Here is a 17,469-nt window from a genome sequence, read left to right as displayed (position 1 = left end):
GCGGAATATTAGAAAAATCTCTCACCACAGTCATGAATTTAGTACATGTAAAACACAACTCAAAGTAGGTTTATAAAGGCAGTAAATTTGCATTGAATCCTCCTTATTAATTATTATGCTTAACTGGTCAGAAAGTTTTCATTCCACTACAAATACTGTATCTTTGTTCATTTTTTTAATACCAACGGCCAATTGTGACAGACACAACAATTTAATGCTCCCGTCTTACCACCACACATCATGACCATTTCTTCGGTAACACATACTTTTTTATATCATTTTTGCTTGGTGTTTGTCCCGGTTGATTTCCCCAGTGGAAAATATGAGTCTTGGCTCACTAAGTTTTGTGAAGCACCGTGAAGCTTGCGTTTAGAAACACTGCATTCGATTGTGCAAATGTACCTAATGTTGTGGCCCATCCGTCGTGACCTTTGACTGCACAAAACAGACGTGTACATTTTCAAAAATGCACTTCTTGCGTTTCAATTGGGCCGTACGTTTGGACGCCATGTTTGAAAGCCCCTCCCCCTTGCAGTCAACATGGCAGCCAAGGCTCGCTATGAACCACATGGCCAAGCTCAAACTCGTAGCAAAGTAGAACCGTGGAAGCATTTAAAAGGGAATGAATACAACATCTAAGTATAGAAACGGGGTGGTTATGGTCCACTCGGGCGAGTTGTTTGACTTTGGTTGCGTATTGAGGGAGGGGAAGCGTATGAGGGAAGATGGACGCCTTCATTTGAATAGGAATACGTGTCATTCCCACGTTGCGTGAGTGAGGACCAAGGGTCACGCTCCCCCCCTCCCGCCCATCCCATGTCACGTATTTCTTATTTTAGCAAAATAGTCGTACACCATCATTTATGAATGGCCCCCCTTCGTCCTTGTGTGTGAGATCACTCTCCATAAGCGGAGTTTCCATGCGCGTGCGCGCACGCGCGCGCACGTTTTACTATAGCTCCGGCGTCCAATGAGAACGAAGCTGATTTTTTTTAATGCAGAGAAAGGCGTACAATGTGATTCTAGGAAAGACAGCAGCCTCGAACGGAACCTCTTTTTTTCTAACGCTGCCCAGGTTCTTTTCCTTTTTAGACCAATCCTCTCTTCTTCCCCTCCTTAAAAAAAAAATCCACTCCCCCTCAACTGTCCCCACCCCAGATTCCCGAGCAATTTTCCCCAATCTCAAACACTTAATTGAGCAATTGGGTTTCCTCACGTGTCGGTTGATTTGTAGTTTGAACACGTGGCTCATTAAAAAAAAAACGGAATAGAAGCGGATTTTTTTTCCTCCCCTTCTTCTTCTTCGTCGCTTCTTCTTCTTCTCCTTGGTTGTAGTCGACCCAGAGGCGGGTGCCTGCCTGAGCGTGTGTGACATTGTCCGTCTCTTCGGAGGAAGACACAAAGTAGTTTCGCCTCCTTTTTTCCCTTCCCTACCCAGCCCATCGTCGTTTGGAAGAGCGTGCAAGATTAATAATTAAGCTTTTATTTATTGCGTGGTGAAAGAAGAGGCAGAGAGAGGGGCGCGGGAGCGCGAAGCCACTACGAGGCTGCCAGTTTAAATCTATCGGTTCATTCCGTAGTGCACTAAACGCGGGGTTTCTTTTCCTTTTTTTTTGTTGTTTTTCTTTTTTTTTGTTTGTTTGTTTTGAGGCAACTCCAAACGCGGCACAGTCGCTATCTGAGCCGTTGGGTGGTTCTTTTTGTTTGTTTTTTGTTGTTGCTGGTTGTGAACATGAATAAGCTATATATTGGCAACGTGAGCGCCGAGGCCAGCGAAGAGGACTTCGAAACTATCTTTGAGACGTGGAACATTCCCCACAGTGGTCCATTTCTGGTCAAAACCGGCTATGCCTTCGTGGACTGCCCTGACGAGAAGACCGCAATGAAGGCCATCGATGTTCTTTCAGGTGAGACGTTTGCAACGGCGTGAAACTGGGTTTTGTGTGTGTGTGTGCGTGGCCCCTATTCGAAATGCAATGTGATCATTGCGGCTGACGTATCTTGCTTTATTTGTATATACATCTCATTGTGTGGGTTTTTTTTAACACTTGAATTATAGTCGATGAATCAAAAATATCAACTGGATTCTCTTTTGGAGTCGAACCTTGTTGCGGGCCTTTGCTCGGGTTCGGGTTAGAGGTCGTCGTCGTCGTGTGTGTGTGTGTGTATGTGCGTGGCAGGCAGCTTTTCGAGGCTTCCCAAGTAGTACTAAAATACAAGCTTCTTTTCCAAAAGTCCCACAAGCCTTCTCCTGTGGCCACAAGTCGCTCGTTGTGTTGTGTAGCCATTTTGCCCATGCTGACACACCAGGTGGTTTAATTGTGTTGCTCAAAATGTAGGCCAACTATGAGGCGAACACACTTGCATTTTTTTTTTGCACTGGCTACACTGCTTTTTTTAATATTAAATAGCTGCTCTTTGGCACAAAAAAGATGATATTTTACCCGAATGCTTTTGAATGAAACTGTTTCGTCGTTGCAACTCGTCTTTGTAAAAGCCATTTTGCGGCTGTCTGCTAATATTACCTACCCCCACCCCTTTTGCACGTCCGTGGATTTGTTTTTATTTAATTAAACGAGGAAGCAGAAATGTCTCACAAGCTACGATGAATGCATAATTGTTTTTGCATTTTTAGGTAAAGTTGAACTCCATGGGAAACTTCTCGATGTGGAACACTCTGTGCCAAAACGTCAAAGGTAGGTTATAACTTATAACCTTTTTGCTAAAAGTTTGTGCTTATTTTTTTTTAAATGTATGTTTTGTCACCCCTCCCCCCTGAATGTTGTGTGGCGGGGGGGGGGGGTTCAATGAAAAGGGGCGTATGGCTTGTGTAGCTACCCCCTCCTCTCTGCCTTGACAGTGGGGTGCTGCCTTTTGGGCTCAACCGTCACATTTTTGTTGTACGTATTTATTGTTTTAAAAATAACTTATGCAGACACGTTCTGGGTGTCCAAAAATCTCCCCTTCAAGTGGCTGTACAAGAAAACGCATTTCAGGGAGACAGCAGGCATACGCACAGGCCTCATGGAGTCGTCCATTTGAAGGATCTGCTCCGTCACTGCTGTCTTCCGCCCCTCTCTCTCTCTTTTTTTTTCCCCCCTTCGCCATGCATGAGATGGACGCTAAAAGCAGAATGGAAAGCCTTGGGGCCCCCAAAGTCACGCAAAACCTCGTTGCACAACTGCATACTCGTTGCCACCTCTCCTGTTGTATTTGCAGTTTAACGACATTTGGGGTATTTCCTCTAAAATGCTTGTACATTGGCTCCTTGCGTGCACATCTTGTCAAGTTGGCGCACCAAGAGCCTTATGAATATTTTGAGATAGTCCATTTGGTACGTTGATAGTGTGAGCTAAGATGTTGAATGATTTCTCGTCATGGCTACACGTTTTGTGTGCAACGTGTTGTTTCTTTGAATTAGCTGCCAAGTTGAAATGGGCTGTCACCTTGGAAACTTGCCCTACATTTTATCACCCCAAAAAAAAATGTCTGAAATTGTATCTTTTCAGACGGGTCTATTACCTAAAATAATGCTAACTTTCTCATGAGTTCATTTTTGTCATGTGGGCGTTTTTTTGACGTGCTAAAATCTGCCTTTGAAATAGATGTGCTGAATTAATGAATTCTTTACACAAGCGTGTCTGTTTCAATTGTGTGCATATGTGTGTTTATCCAATAATGGAGTTGTTTCAGCCCTCCCTAGCAAAAACCTGCACAATGTGAAATTACTCAACTCAACTGTATTTATAGAGCACTTTCAAACAGCCATCGCTGCATACAAAGTGCTGTACATGGAGCAATTAACATATACAACAAACAGTAAAGCAAACCGGTAACAAAGACGGTAGAAAGCACCGAACAGCAAAACCAAGAACAAATCTAAGTCATGCTGAGTCAAATGCCAAAGAATACAAATTAGTTTACAAATTAAACTAGTTTTCATGAGCACAAATGGATAGTATAGGCAACATGGGCTACACACACACACACACACTGGGCCATTCTTTGCATTCTGCAAATATCAGCTGGGGGGAGGGATAGGAGGAGGGGGCTTGGCCAATCACCATGTCTTTAACCTTTGGACTCCTCAGGAAAAAGGGAAGTGCTATAAACAGTCGGGAAAGATGCAAGCATGTACAGTGTCCAATTGGGGGTTAACACAGAGCATGGGCTGGAATTCTCCTAAAGGTTTTTGAAAATCTAAATGAGAGAGACAGAAAACCCCACACACACAGCTCATTGTGAATATGAACCATTGCAATGAAGAAAAAAATCATTTGGATCCGTTGGCTTTACTTAAGTCGGTCATGTACGTCAGTTGCACAAGATTAAAATGTTAACCGAACGTGTATCATTTTAAATCATTTCAGGGGAAACGGTAGAAAAGTACATCAATTGACCACTTTCTAAATCGTGTGCAACAGAAGGTTAAATACTTAAAAAAAAAATGTTTTTCTTAAAGGATAGTTATTGTAGTAAAAATGAGAAATTAGGTCTCCAACAATTGCAAGTTTCAGCTACGGGGGGAAGACACAACTTGCTTTATCGTGACAAAATGTGAGAGTTTAAATAAAAGCTAATTTTATGAGCAACTCACGGTTTTGAAAAATATAATTTTTAAAAGTAAATGAGCACTAAAGTGAGCCAGTTTTTTTTCCTCCTACCAATTGTTAATTTTTATCAAAAAAGAAAAATAAGTACTCCCTCCACAAGTGTGTTTTGATTCACTTCCAGTTTGTGATTATTGTCTAGAGTCTCCGTGAACTCCTGGGTTCACATTTGCGTCTGGGAGGGGGGCGTTGATTAAAAAGAATCGGGCATAACCCAAAATCCTCACTGAGTCACATGTACAGAAAGAAAAAAAATGGCGTGCGTATAAGAAGGAAGTGTGTGTGTGAGTGTGTGTGCGGATGATATTGCTGTTAAATACACAAGGGCAAAAAAAAAAAAGTCCACATGCTTTTCCTATCGCACTCTTATCACATTTGAGTCCTCACTTGTGAACTTTTAAAAAAATAAATAGAAGAACGGGGTAAAAATTGGTTCCTTTCGTTTGAGAAGTTTGCTTCACAGGGTCATCCTGGGGCCCCACCTGCACTTAAAAAAAAAAAAAAAAAAGAGGGGTGTGAATTATGGCCGACAACTCCTACAATCTACCCACAGTTTCATGTCAACGTAGCCTTTTGCATTCAACTTTCGTCGTATTTTGTGAATGAGGTTGTTGGGGGGGGGAGGGGGGGCAACGTGCAACAGTCTTTTCAGTTGAGTCACCTCATAGTGTCTGGCTGAAGATATTCAACTCATTGGAATGTTCTGAGGGAGCTTACAAAGCAAGTCATCCCAAAACTCATGGCTTTGAATGTGTATCTTATTTATGTGTGTGTGTGGGGGGGGGGGGGGTGTCACAGCGAGCATTTAAGGCCCTTTGGTGTGTAGGAGGCGACCGGAGTGGCATAACCTGGCCAATGTGTGGAGCTCAGTCAGTCAGTCAGAACCAGTGCGTACCTGAATAGTCTGATGGCTGGATGAGCGCCGAGCACTCGTTGTCTTTCTTTACTTGTGTAGGTTGCAGTGCCTCCATATTGTTCAGTAGAAGCTGCTTTCTTCTTCATTTTTTTGGGTGGGGGGGATTGCATGTCTTTTTTTTTCCATCCTTCTCACCATTGGTTAACACGTACAGAGCTGGCGTGTTTAAAAAAAAAAAAAAGTACGTAAGGAGCACCGGCTTGGTCTTGGCCATCACATGACAAACCAGCCCCAGTCACTACACCCCCCCCCCCCCTCCCACTTTTAGCCCAGCTCTACATGTTCCTGTCAGTGGACTTGTCCGTGTCCATGGTAACAGGGCCCCACCCCCACCGAGTAGAGTGGGCCCTTGTTACCCTTGCCTGAAACAGGACTAGTCCCCCCCCCCCCTCCGCCCTACACCACCACACCCCAATCACCCATCCCCAAATCAAAGGCTGCAAGGGGGACCAGGGAATGTATAGAGCACCCAACCCCCACTCCTCCCCACTCCAATCCACCCCCGCCCCTCCTAACCCTGCCTGACTTCTTCTGTCTGTGGAGCTATAGGTCGGCCCTGGTGCATTTGCACATTTCACATGGCGTTCTCACCGCAATGCAGAGCATACAGAATCTGTGGGTAGGAGGAGGAGCTGGAGGGGGGGGGGGTTGCTGGCGGTGGGACGGATCAGCCAGGAATGGCACACAGTTGGCCGGAAAGGGCTGGAATTCCACTTAGAGGTTATCTTTGAATTTACGTTGCAATTTGCCCCTTTTTAGATTCAAGTAGTCAAAAGTGTCGAATCGGAGTCGTGTACACTGCAGTGGATGCGTGCCACTGGTTGGAATGTTATTATGCCCCCTGATTTTTTTTTTGGGGGGGGGTGCGTAATCAACTTCAGGTGTCCTTTTAACATCCCTTTGACACTTGTGGGTTTGTGTGATGTCGCTCATAAAGGTGCTGCACCCCCCGCCCCCAGACGCACGTAAACATGCTCGACCTGTTTTCAGGTCTCCCACATTGTTGTTGCGCACACGAGGCCGCCCTCATGTACGTTACGGCCCTTCAGGTTTGTCAACAGGCAGCGGACTTTGGAGTGGCCTCCCGTTTCCATACAACGTCCTCCTGCAGGGAAAACACTCCAAAGCCTCAAACATGCAATTGCCGCTTTGTCGTCTCGCGCTTCCCCTGCATGTGTCCCTTTTAATTGCGCCCCCCCCCCCCCGAATGCTTTTAATGACTAACGTAACTTTCGAACCAGTCATCACTGTTAGTTCCGCTCATCTTCGCTGGATGAACAAGTGCACGAATTTCATTCTTCCCCATTCGGGTTGGCTCAAACGCCCCCCCCCCCCCTTTCCTGACACAACAGTTGGGTCGTCCTGGAAAAGTGCGAGCCACTCTCGAGGACATTCATTGACTCCACTTTTGTTTAGTGCACTGTTCCCAAGATGGTCTTTTTTTTTTTTATGGTCTATCGTACGTTTCCTTTGTTCCGTGTGTGTGGCGTGTTGCAATTTTAGCTCCTTATCTCATCTTCAATTAAAGCCACCCAATTAAATTCAATCTCGACATCCTGAACACAGAGCGACGGCTGCTATCATATTGGAAATAATGGCTTGTCCTAGCTGCATTTTTATGGACCAGATACCTCCTCAAACAACGGCAAAGTGGATTACACTTTACCGTTTACGTCTTTAACTCATTCACTCCCAAAGACGTTTTTAAACGTCTTTTCAGACTTGGTCTAGAATTGGCTGGTACTGAATGAGTTAAAGATGGCAGAGACCTCACAGGAGTTGAGGTTCACATGGCTGGAATAAATGCTGGCTCTAATCCCCCATTTATTTCTTTTTATTTTATTTTTTTTAAGGCAACCATGAGAACCTCGGTCAAGTTATATCAGCATTTAGCCATTCTTCAACATCATCTTCCCTTCTTCTCTCCTCAGGAGCTGTAAACTGCAGATCAGGAACATCCCGCCTGACATGCGGTGGGAGGTGAGTGCTAACAGGCTACCGAGTGTTTCCGGGGGTTTGCTACGTGGTGGGCCACCCCAGCTGCCCTCTTTTTCATTCAGATGATCCCCCCCCCCCCCCTTTTCTGGGAGCGTTTCGACATAGCACATGTTTCATGGGATTGCACATGGCTGGACCTCGGCTCAGGCCAAGCGAGCTCACCAAGTGGTGGGCCAAACTGTGGTTGGAACAAATGATTTGACTTTGACATGGCGACGCTCAGGTTTTGAGCCACTGATTTAAAGTTTTTTTTTTTTTGTCTGTGTGTAATGCGCAACAACATTTGGAGCAGCGACATGTTGGCTGGACTTGGAGAAGAAATGTGCAGGAATGCAGCTTGTCGTTTGCGTCTCAGAATGAATTGGCTGCGTCTTTGCGTCGTGTGGCACATCTGTGAGTTTCTTTTGGCTAATCCGCGTCTATCAGCGCAAACGATAGTGTCGTCGAAGCGAAAGGTGTGCGCGCAGATGTAGTGATGATCTGGCACGGGGCAGGGGGGGGATGCTGTGGATTAAATAAATTATACTGTCTAAAAAAATGACGCTGGTGATTGACAAGGGCAATGCAGAGGCTATGCTTTGTTTTTGTTTTTTCTCCCCTGAAATAACTTGTTTTACTACTTGCTCCTCCTTCCCAATTCATGAATGAATTTAATGTTGAAACATCTGCTATATGTGTATGCGCGCGCTCGTGTGTGTATGTGTGTGTGTGTGTGTGTGTGTCTGAGCATGTGCATAACGTGGTTAAAATAAATAAATACAAAAGAGAGGGGGGTGGGGGGGAAACAACTTGGCATACATCGTTTCAGAACCATTACGGGGCAGTATATGAACTACTGAAGTCCTTTCACGGTTTACAGTGTTGTGCAAAATTAAAGGGTAGAAATGTTATGGGACGTTGAGTCCTTTCCCACTACAAGAGGATTTAAAAGTTTTGGAGTTGGAGCAAGAGAAGGCACCATTCACGACGCGCTACGATTATGTCAAAGGAAAGTATTTTTAGGCAAAACGCACCCTCAAAATTTCTCTTAATTTAGAACAGTGTGTAACTGGCTCTGCAGTTGTTTCATTTTAAAAAAAAAATCTCTCACTCAACAAAAAAAATGGTATGAGTTGAGCAACGGTGCGAGTGCTGCACAAGTCTTGCATTTAAATTCCGCTTTATCCGCCACACTGGCTTCGCTTTGAAGTCTACGTCAATATTCCGACATTTGTGGGATATATCTGAAAGGGGAAAGGCGGGAATGATTTTTATTTTTGGGGGGCTCTCTCTCTCTCTCTCTTTTTTTTTTAATCTAGATCTTAAATCACCAACCGTGTCTTCCAACTCCTCACTCCCATTTTCTTTGTACAGTGGTGACGGTGTGCGCTCGGAGTGTTGTTCCATTCGGGAAAGAACAATTCAGAATTTCCTCAATGACACACTCACACACACACACTTGTTCAAACGGGAACCGTGATGTGGCGATTGTGCAATTCCAGCTTGCCATCGCCTGGCTGGCCGTGTGCGTTGATTTCATTTTATTTTTCTAAAAGCAAGCGCTGGCGTCGCCGCGCATGGGCCTTAAGCTGCGGCTCCACACGTGTTACTAGCATGTAGCCCAGGGTTGCCTTCTCCAAAGGTGATGAGGAGGTCTCCCCCTCCCTTGGGAGGAGGGGGGAGGGTTAGAAAAAAAAATCTGGGATCTTTTGATGCAAAGGCCCTCGCATGTATCTTATCGGGTAGATCAGACAATGGTCGTGGTGCATTCCGCCCCTCAACGTGAACGAGTTGGCGAGAATCGTGGCGTGTTGGCGAGCTGGGGTGGATGGCTAAGGCCCGGACCGTTTTCATTTTCCCCGTCCATGTGCTTTGATTCACAGAATGTGTAGCATGAGCTCGCACCCCTCCCCCAGCCCCTTCTTCCTGCTGGAATGCACCCCACCCTTTTCCTGAATGGCCTGGATTCTCATTGGCCACCCCCCCCCCCCCCCCGCTCCCCGCACCCCCGCCCCACTTGCGGAAGTACAGGCAGCCCAGCCAGCCAGCGTCGGGCGCCGCCGCATTTTGCTGGAGGCGCAGCCAATGACTCGCAGTTGACATGGCAAAGAGGCGGGAGCTCGCTTGGTTGGTGGGTCGCCTCAGGGGGGTGTGTGTGCATGCGTGGAAGGGGTGAGGGGGGGGGCGGCAAGTCTTGTTGGCTAGGAAGTGGGGTTGAGCTCTTGGAGGGGAAGGGCGGGGAGGGGGGGTGTGGCCTTGGGTTCAACGGCGTATGGTCAAAGGTCTTGGTTCTGCTTAGATCCTTTGCTCCCCCCCCCCCCTCTCGCCCACAGTTGAGCAAATCAATGAATTCAAATGCTGTGGTCTCCAGGTGGCCCAGTTGATGCATCGCTGCGCGTTGGAGGTTTTTGGAGGACGAGGTTTCTCCTACTTGCCATATTACGCCAAAGATTCAAGCGTCTTGATTTAGTGTGTTGGGGGGGAGGGCAGGAGTGGTCAAGTCAATCGTCGTTGACCAGCCGTAACCTTAAATATACTTGCGCAATCTAATGAATCGTGATAAAAGCGTTTGTGTCAAATGTCTGGCTTGTTGAAAATGATGCTAACCCGAGAGGACGTATTTAGTTATGATTGTCGCTTACAGTGGTGTCGAACATTATCACCGAGGCATTTCGGCTATTTTGATAGTCGTGTCGTGAACATGCATGTCAGAATTAAACGCAGTGTACTTCCACGCCGTTGCAAAAACAACAACAAAAAAACCTTAAAAAGCGGTTCCCCCTTTTTAAAGGCATTTTTTGTTACAACTTTGATTCTGAGGGGGTCTTTGAGCAGAGATTCACTGATTGAGTGGTCAAAATGTTTCGGCGTGATCCAGTTTGTTCATTGGACCCCCCACCACCCAAAAAAAAAAAACTACAACCCCAAAACAAAACAAAAAAAAGGACATGTTTCATCTGTATCAACTGTCCAACTCCAACGGCACATAATTCTGTGGCCCAACGAGTTCCCATGGATGGGCTTACGCTCAACAACAAAAGGGTCCAGTCAAAGCCGACCGTGATCCTAATTATGGCTTTGCTTTTCCCCAGGTCCTGGATGGCATCCTGGCCCAGTATGGTGCCGTAGAATGCTGTGAACAAGGTGAATACACGCCCGTGCTTGAGATGTTGCTGCGCCTTTTTTTTTTTTTTTAAGTGGGTTTGGCTTGCAGAATTTGTAGGCCTTCAGAAACTTTTTTTTTTTTTAACGAATAAAAAAATGTCATGTGAAGGTAGTAAATGGTCAAATGACGAGTGAATGTCTGCTGTACGCTCCTTCACAGTCAACACTGACACGGAGAATGCAGTTGTCAATGTTCGATATGCAGCCAAGGACCAGGCCAGGCAGTGAGTGCGGACGTACACACACACACACACACACACACACGCGCGCCTCGAAACTCCTCTTCCCCCTTCTCTAGAAAAATTGTCATGGTTTTTGCAATACGCTTAATAAGAAAGGTCAACTTGCATTGGCAGAAAGGTCGATGTGATTGGGTTAGATTTGCCATTTAGTTCCCCCTAGTGGATGTAAATCGCACTTGTTTGGTCATGAGTTCACATCATGTTATACAGTAGGTCATTTTTTCCCCCCGCTCGAAATGTATTTTGCCTGTTATCACGGATCGCAGGCCTAGACGGTTCAAGCGGAAGTCGAGGTCTGAATTTTCATCGCAAATCGCATCAGTTGTCACAACATGAATTGCAAAGAAAAGAAAAAAAACGTTTTTCATTTAGCGTGTGCTTTAAAGATGTAGTCCGTTCTTCATCCACCTTTCCTTTTTTCCCCAAAGCGCTCATCCTTACCTAGGTCGGTCGTGGTTGAGCCCCGAGCTTATCACTGTTGACTCTGGGCGAGATGTTTTGTACCTAATTTATTGGCTCGTGTGTGTGTGTGCGCGCCTGCGCCGTTTCTATGCGCGAGAAGAAGCGGTTAATTGAACGGAGTGTCTGATAACGCACACTTAGCTTTGGATGCCGCAGAGTTTTATCGTTGTGTACTACTCGGAAATTGAGTTAGTGTACAGCAAACGGGCTCGAGCTTTACGCTACTGCGTGCGTTCCGTCTGAGATGCTCAAGAGAGATTTCATCGAACCGGTGCAGTTCTGCTTCATCGGGTTTCGTTTCCTTCCATCAACCTACCCGCGCTCTGAATTCACAAGGCCGTCCAATGCGATCAAAGGGCAAAAGGTCTCTTTTGTTTTCCTCAGGGCCATCGAGAAGCTCAACGGCTCCATGATGGAGAACTGCGCTTTGAAGGTGTCTTACATCCCGGACGAGACCGCCGCGCCAGAGGGTCCTCCGGCGGCCGGTCGGAGAGGCTTCAACGCCCGCGGACCGCCGCGCTCGGGCTCGCCGAGCCTCGGCGCCCGGCCCAAAGTGCAGTCGGACATCCCGCTGCGCATGCTGGTCCCCACGCAGTTCGTCGGGGCCATCATCGGCAAGGAGGGCGCGACCATCCGCAACGTCACCAAACAGACCCACTCAAAGTTGGTTGCGGGGGGGGGGGGGGGTAATTGGCGCGCCGGTGACTTGACGGCACGGAACGTCATCGCTTCTGATCCTCTCGTCTCAGGATTGACATTCACCGGAAAGAGAACGCAGGCGCCGCGGAGAAGCCCATCACGATTCACTCCACGGCGGAAGGTTGTTCCAACGCCTGCCGAACTCTCATGGAGATCATGCAGAAGGAAGCACTCGACACCAAGTTGTGAGTTTGCACCCCCACCCCCCTCCTCCCCTCGGATCAACACTCGAAATTGACGCAGTCGTGAAAGGTCTAAAACATGCGGGATTGCGGCCCCTGAAGACTGACGGCTTTGGAAACAAGGCCACGAGAAGCCTCGAAATACACAATCGGCGTCTTGCGCCGGCTCATGTTTAACTCATTCACTCCCAAAGACGTTTTTAAACGTCTTTTCAGACTTGGTCTAGAATTGGCTGGTACTGAATGAGTTAACATGAAGGTGACTTTGATTGTGTTTTTTTTTTTTTTTTTTTCCTTGCAGTACTGAGGAGATCCCACTAAAGGTTCTAGTACACAACACCTTTGTCGGAAGATTAATCGGCAAGGAAGGACGAAACCTGAAGAAAATCGAGCAGGACACGGGGACCAAAATCACAATCTCGCCGTAGGATCTTTTTCAAATCTTTTCCGACACCGTTTCCGCTGAGAGCGCTTCCGGGGGTAAATATTGTCGCCCCCCCCCCCCGCCCCCTGCTCGATCTGTGCAGTCTTCAGGACCTGACCCTGTACAACCCGGAGCGGACCATCACCGTGAAGGGCTCCATCGAGGCATGCGCCAGAGCAGAGGAGGAAGTGATGAAGAAGATCCGAGAGTCGTACGAGAGCGACATGGCTGCCATGAACGTGAGTTGGAGTTGTTGCGCGCGGCCGCAAACTGCGTCGAAGCGGCTCATTCAGAAACAAAGCGGAATGGGATGGATTAGATTTTTTTTCTTTTTTTTTTCCTTTTGCAGTGTACCTAATGAGAACTGCAAGTTTAATTCGCCAAGTGTGTTGTGGTTAAGACCTTCATGCTCTTGGTTTTGTCAACTGAAAGTGTTTTTTTTTTTTTTTTCCTCCCTCCCCCGCAGCTCCAGTCGAACCTGATTCCAGGCTTGAACTTGAACGCTCTCGGTTTGTTCCCCAGTGGCACACCCGGCATGGGCCCATCCATGTCCCACATCCCCCCTCCCGGAACCGGCGGCCCAGCATTCGGAGTAAGTTTGCGGCCTGTCAAATCCTGTTGAAGTCGCGTGTCCCGTAGACTCTGATCATGCAGCGCGAACGGGTGCCCCGACCCACTTTGGCGCCCTTGGAGCTCTATCGTTTGTTAGTTCGTAGCAACCCCCCCCCCGTTTGATGTTTCTCTCTTCCTGTAGTGCAGTCCTTATGGGGGCGAGGGTCCATTTTGGGCTCCTGCGATGTCGGCGAGCAGTCAGCCCCTCGCCGTAAGTCAACCTGTCCCAAAGAGCTTTGCACGGCTTGCGGCTGCTCGCTGCTGCGGGATGACTCGCCGGGGGTGGCTTGCGTTTAACAGTCTCGAGCTGCCCCCCCCCCCCACTCCCCCCTTCCACCTCTCAAGCTTTCAGGCCCTCATCCGTATGCGACCTTTAACCGGCAAGCGCGGGAACCGGCAGCTTGGCTACTTAATGTTTTACTAGTGCTCGAGATGAGGAAAGCGGTACCTCGACGTGAAGGCAGTCAAAGCAAGTTGTTGGCCCCGAGCTGGCGTATTGATTGGGGTATTGGTCTCAATCCAAGATCGATTTACGTTTGAGTGTGTGATTGACCTGAGTGCGGGGGGAAGCTGGTTGTGTCTTTGAGCAAGTGGTGCGCTGTGGCACTTTGCATGAGAGCATCTGTTATGGGTTTTGTTTTGTTTTTTCCTAGAATGAAAACAGTTCTGTGAAGTCATTGTCCGAAGGGGGGGGGGGGGGGGGATCCTCCTTTTTGTTATTTTGCGAATGTGGGAATTATGAGTTTTAGATTGATTTTAAATATTTTTCCTGGTAACGTTTGGGCAAATTTATGGGTTAGGCGTAAGATGACCACATTTCACTGCCCTTATGCTTTTCTGTAGGCTGAACTGGCTTTAAAAGTAGATTTATAGCGCCACCTGTTGCTTTGGCCGTGCGCTGGACAGTCCATTTTCACATGAACTAACATCTTGCAATGGAATTGCACGGTACTTTTTTTTTTTTAATACAGTGGTACCTCTCGTTATGAAATTAATTGGTTCTGGAAGAAATTTCTTAACTATAAAATTTTGTAAGTAGAGACTCATTTTCCATGTAAATGCCCTAATCCATTCTACGCCCTGCATAAATGTTTTCTGAAGCACAAAAATGCAACAAAATATGTCATCCATACATATTAAAATTAGATTATTGCACACTCAATGAGAGTTGTGCATAATATAAAAAAACAAAGAATAGAGTCAAGAATAAAAATGGTCCTTTCACTTTTAACTGCGTCCTCATCATTATTTTTGCCCTCTTTAGTTTATGTTCTCTCTGAGAAGTCGTTTTTTGCCTGGAGTTTTATCCAGAACTGATCCAAGGATTTTTGCTTTTGTCGGCTTTTAACAATCCTTCGAAAATGTCCAAGGCAAACATCGCCATTTTTTTCTGGGTGATTCACAAATGATTATAACAATATATTTGAGAGAAAAAGCATCTTGAAGTTTACACCAAAACTTCTCCTCAGCTGCCGGTTAACCTGGCTGGCCGATCTTTGACCCACTTTTCTCCAGATTGTCGCTACGTTTCTCCGTTTTCTGTTATCTCTTCTGTTATTTTCTTCTTTTCTTTCTTACCGCTATTTTTTATTTTTCTTCTTCATGCTACCGCTATTTTTATTCTTCATGACAGGGGTTCACTTTGGCCTGGAGAGTCAAGTTCAGCATTCGCTTCAATGATATCTGACGCCATCTAGCGTCGTGAATGGGTATAATGTCTAGACCCCGAATATAAGACGACCCCCACTTTTTCAGTCTTATTTCAATGTAAAAAAAAAAAAACACCGTCTTATATTCGGGCCAATACGGTATGTTGCATTCAGGAAACTCGGAGCTGCGGCGAGCAGCCCAGACTGTATTTTGACCTTTTCCGTAACAAGAGGCAATATTTTCCCGTTGAGGCGTTTCGTCACTTGAAAATTTCGTATGAAGAGTCGTTCGTAAGTAGAGGTACCGCTGTACAGTATGTTTTACCTTGGTACTTTTATTTTTATGTACATTGTCAAAAGCGGTGCTTTGCCAATGTAAAAGGCGTAGTGGTAATATTAGCCCAACTAACAAAGGCACTGGACTGCAATCGCGTTGGTGAGAGCATCACCGGATGAGTGTGCGATGTTCAGCGGTGCTGTGAGCGACAGCATCCAGGCCCAATTAACAATAATATGTTCCCACGCACCAGGGACACCCGGAGTCGGAGACGGTCCACCTGTTCATCCCCGCGCTTGCCGTGGGAGCCATCATTGGGAAACAGGGTCAACACATCAAGCAGCTGTCGCATTTTGCCGGCGCCTCCATCAAAGTGAGTCGGCCGCGAATATTCACGTAATTCCTCGAAACCGCGGGGTCGCTTCATCTCGCGTCTCCTCCAGATCGCCCCCGCAGAAGGAATGGATCCCAAACAGAGGATGGTTATTATCGTCGGACCACCAGAGGCTCAGTTTAAGGTGCCGCACGCCCACAGAAACGGATAAATGGAGGTCTCTTTAAAATTTATTGCCCAGGCTAAATTGCCATGTTGTCCCTGTTCTGTGGCAGGCTCAGTGTCGCATCTTTGGCAAACTGAAAGAGGAGAACTTCTTCGGACCGAAGGAGGAGGTGAAACTCGAGGCCCACATCAAGGTGCCCTCCGTCGCTGCCGGACGCGTCATCGGAAAGGGTGGCAAAACGGTAAGCTTCCAACGTTTGAGCGACCGCCCATCCGTTTGGTTCCGCCGTTTCGTTAAAACGGTGGTTCTGTTGCTCGCAGGTAAACGAGTTACAGAACCTGACCTGTGCCGAAGTGGTGGTGCCCAGGGACCAGACCCCCGACGAGAACGACCAGGTCATCGTCAAAATCAGCGGACACTTCTTTGCGTGTCAGGTGGGGACGACTTCTTCTTCCCAAAGTTGCATTTCAATAAAGATTTAGAATGGCTTAGCAAAAGCGCACCCGTACAAGGTGAAGTGTTGAAATGGAAACATATTGCAAGTAGAGGATACGCCCCTGAAAAGTTGGTCATGGCCCGAAAACTTAACCAGGGAGGTGTCGAGTCTGCAGCTGTGCTCGACAGTTGACGAGGATCTGTTGCTTGACATCATGGCACCAAAAGCCCTACCTTTGGGAGGAAGTGAATTTCGTCATGGTCACTCTGCTTTTGCGTCAAGCTAGGTCTGGGCTATTAATAAATGTAAACAACCGTAGAGTTTTTTTTTCACTCTGGAAGAATTTTTATTTTATTATTTTGAGACGGCCAGCTTCTGCAATTCAAAGCGCATCCCCCCCCCCCCCCCCCCCCCCCCGACCGTGCACTGCTTGCTTTGACATGCCTGCGAACAGAGCCAAGCTAATTTACAAAAAGCAGAGCCCGTCTTGCCAAGATATTTGCTTTTTCCGACCCCTCTCGGGACAATATACAGTAAGCGAAATCCTTTTCACGTGGTTTTCCATATGACAAGGAAGCAGCCTGGTGGAAGGCGATTTCAGGAGTCAAATATTGCGAGCGTTCGCAAGACATAGGGGCTCTTCGGAAGCTCAAATCTGCGGTGCCTCCAGTTGAACGGGGGAAAAGATGGCACTGTCGAAAAGGAATTGGACTCCACTTTGTCGAAATGATGTCACCATATGATGGCGATTATTGCTGTGGAAAACTCTAAAGGCGGACGACGAAAATTACTCCATTTGAGTCACGTGTGCTTATCGTATTTATTTCAATCAGCTCAGAACTTTCCAGGAATAGAGTGGACAAATCTTACCATGCCATACATTGGCTTCTGACCTCCGGGTTGAGTGAACGCTGGCGCGTTTTGGCTGCCGCTGCTCAACCCGTATTGTTTTGTGTTTTTTGTTATTGTAAAGTGTCCTTGGGTGTCTTGAAAGGCGCTTATAAATAAAATGTATTATTATTATTAAAACGTAGATTTTTTTTTTTTTTTTTTTGCCCTGCAGCTGGCCCAAAGGAAGATTCAGGAGATCTTGGCTCAGGTGAGAAGACAGCAGCAGCCCAAGCCGGCGCCCGGAGTTCAGCCTCCGCTGCCCCGCAGGAAGTAATGTTGCCAGCGTGCGCTGGAGGAAAACGGTGACTGAAGCTGCCTGACTCATGAAGACGGTTGGCGGGACGGATGCAGCGGAGTCCCGGGGGGGGGGGCAGGGGGGGTTCGACGACGAGGTGTTACGAACGCTCTTCTCAGGGGTCAAAGGTTA

At 47.1% G+C, this 17,469-nt stretch overlaps 1 protein-coding gene across 2 annotated transcripts; it reads left to right on the top strand.

The window, feature by feature from the left end:
- The first annotated feature begins 1,706 nt into the window (after positions 1-1,706).
- On the top strand, positions 1,707-17,369 carry igf2bp3 (insulin-like growth factor 2 mRNA binding protein 3). 2 transcript variants are annotated; one of them, XM_086136787.1, is made up of 16 exons: positions 1,707-1,907; positions 2,636-2,696; positions 7,458-7,506; positions 10,596-10,647; positions 10,829-10,892; positions 11,757-12,035; positions 12,122-12,256; positions 12,555-12,677; positions 12,781-12,916; positions 13,144-13,269; positions 13,432-13,500; positions 15,469-15,588; positions 15,659-15,733; positions 15,825-15,956; positions 16,036-16,149; positions 17,215-17,369. In XM_086136787.1, the coding sequence occupies exons 1-16, from the start codon at positions 1,733-1,735 to the stop codon at positions 17,314-17,316; spliced, it is 1,812 nt and encodes a 603-aa protein (XP_085992913.1). In that variant the 5' UTR covers positions 1,707-1,732; the 3' UTR covers positions 17,317-17,369. The 2 variants fall into 2 exon arrangements, with proteins under 2 accessions (XP_085992913.1, XP_085992914.1); XM_086136788.1 differs by lacking the exon at positions 13,432-13,500.
- Positions 17,370-17,469: the final 100 nt, after the last annotated feature.

This window comes from Hippocampus guttulatus, chromosome 18 (assembly GCF_054856545.1).
Source record: "Hippocampus guttulatus isolate MCC_2025c chromosome 18, RoL_Hgut_1.0, whole genome shotgun sequence".
Lineage (NCBI taxonomy): Eukaryota > Metazoa > Chordata > Actinopteri > Syngnathiformes > Syngnathidae > Hippocampus > Hippocampus guttulatus.
This window is presented reverse-complemented; position numbering and strand designations above follow the sequence as displayed.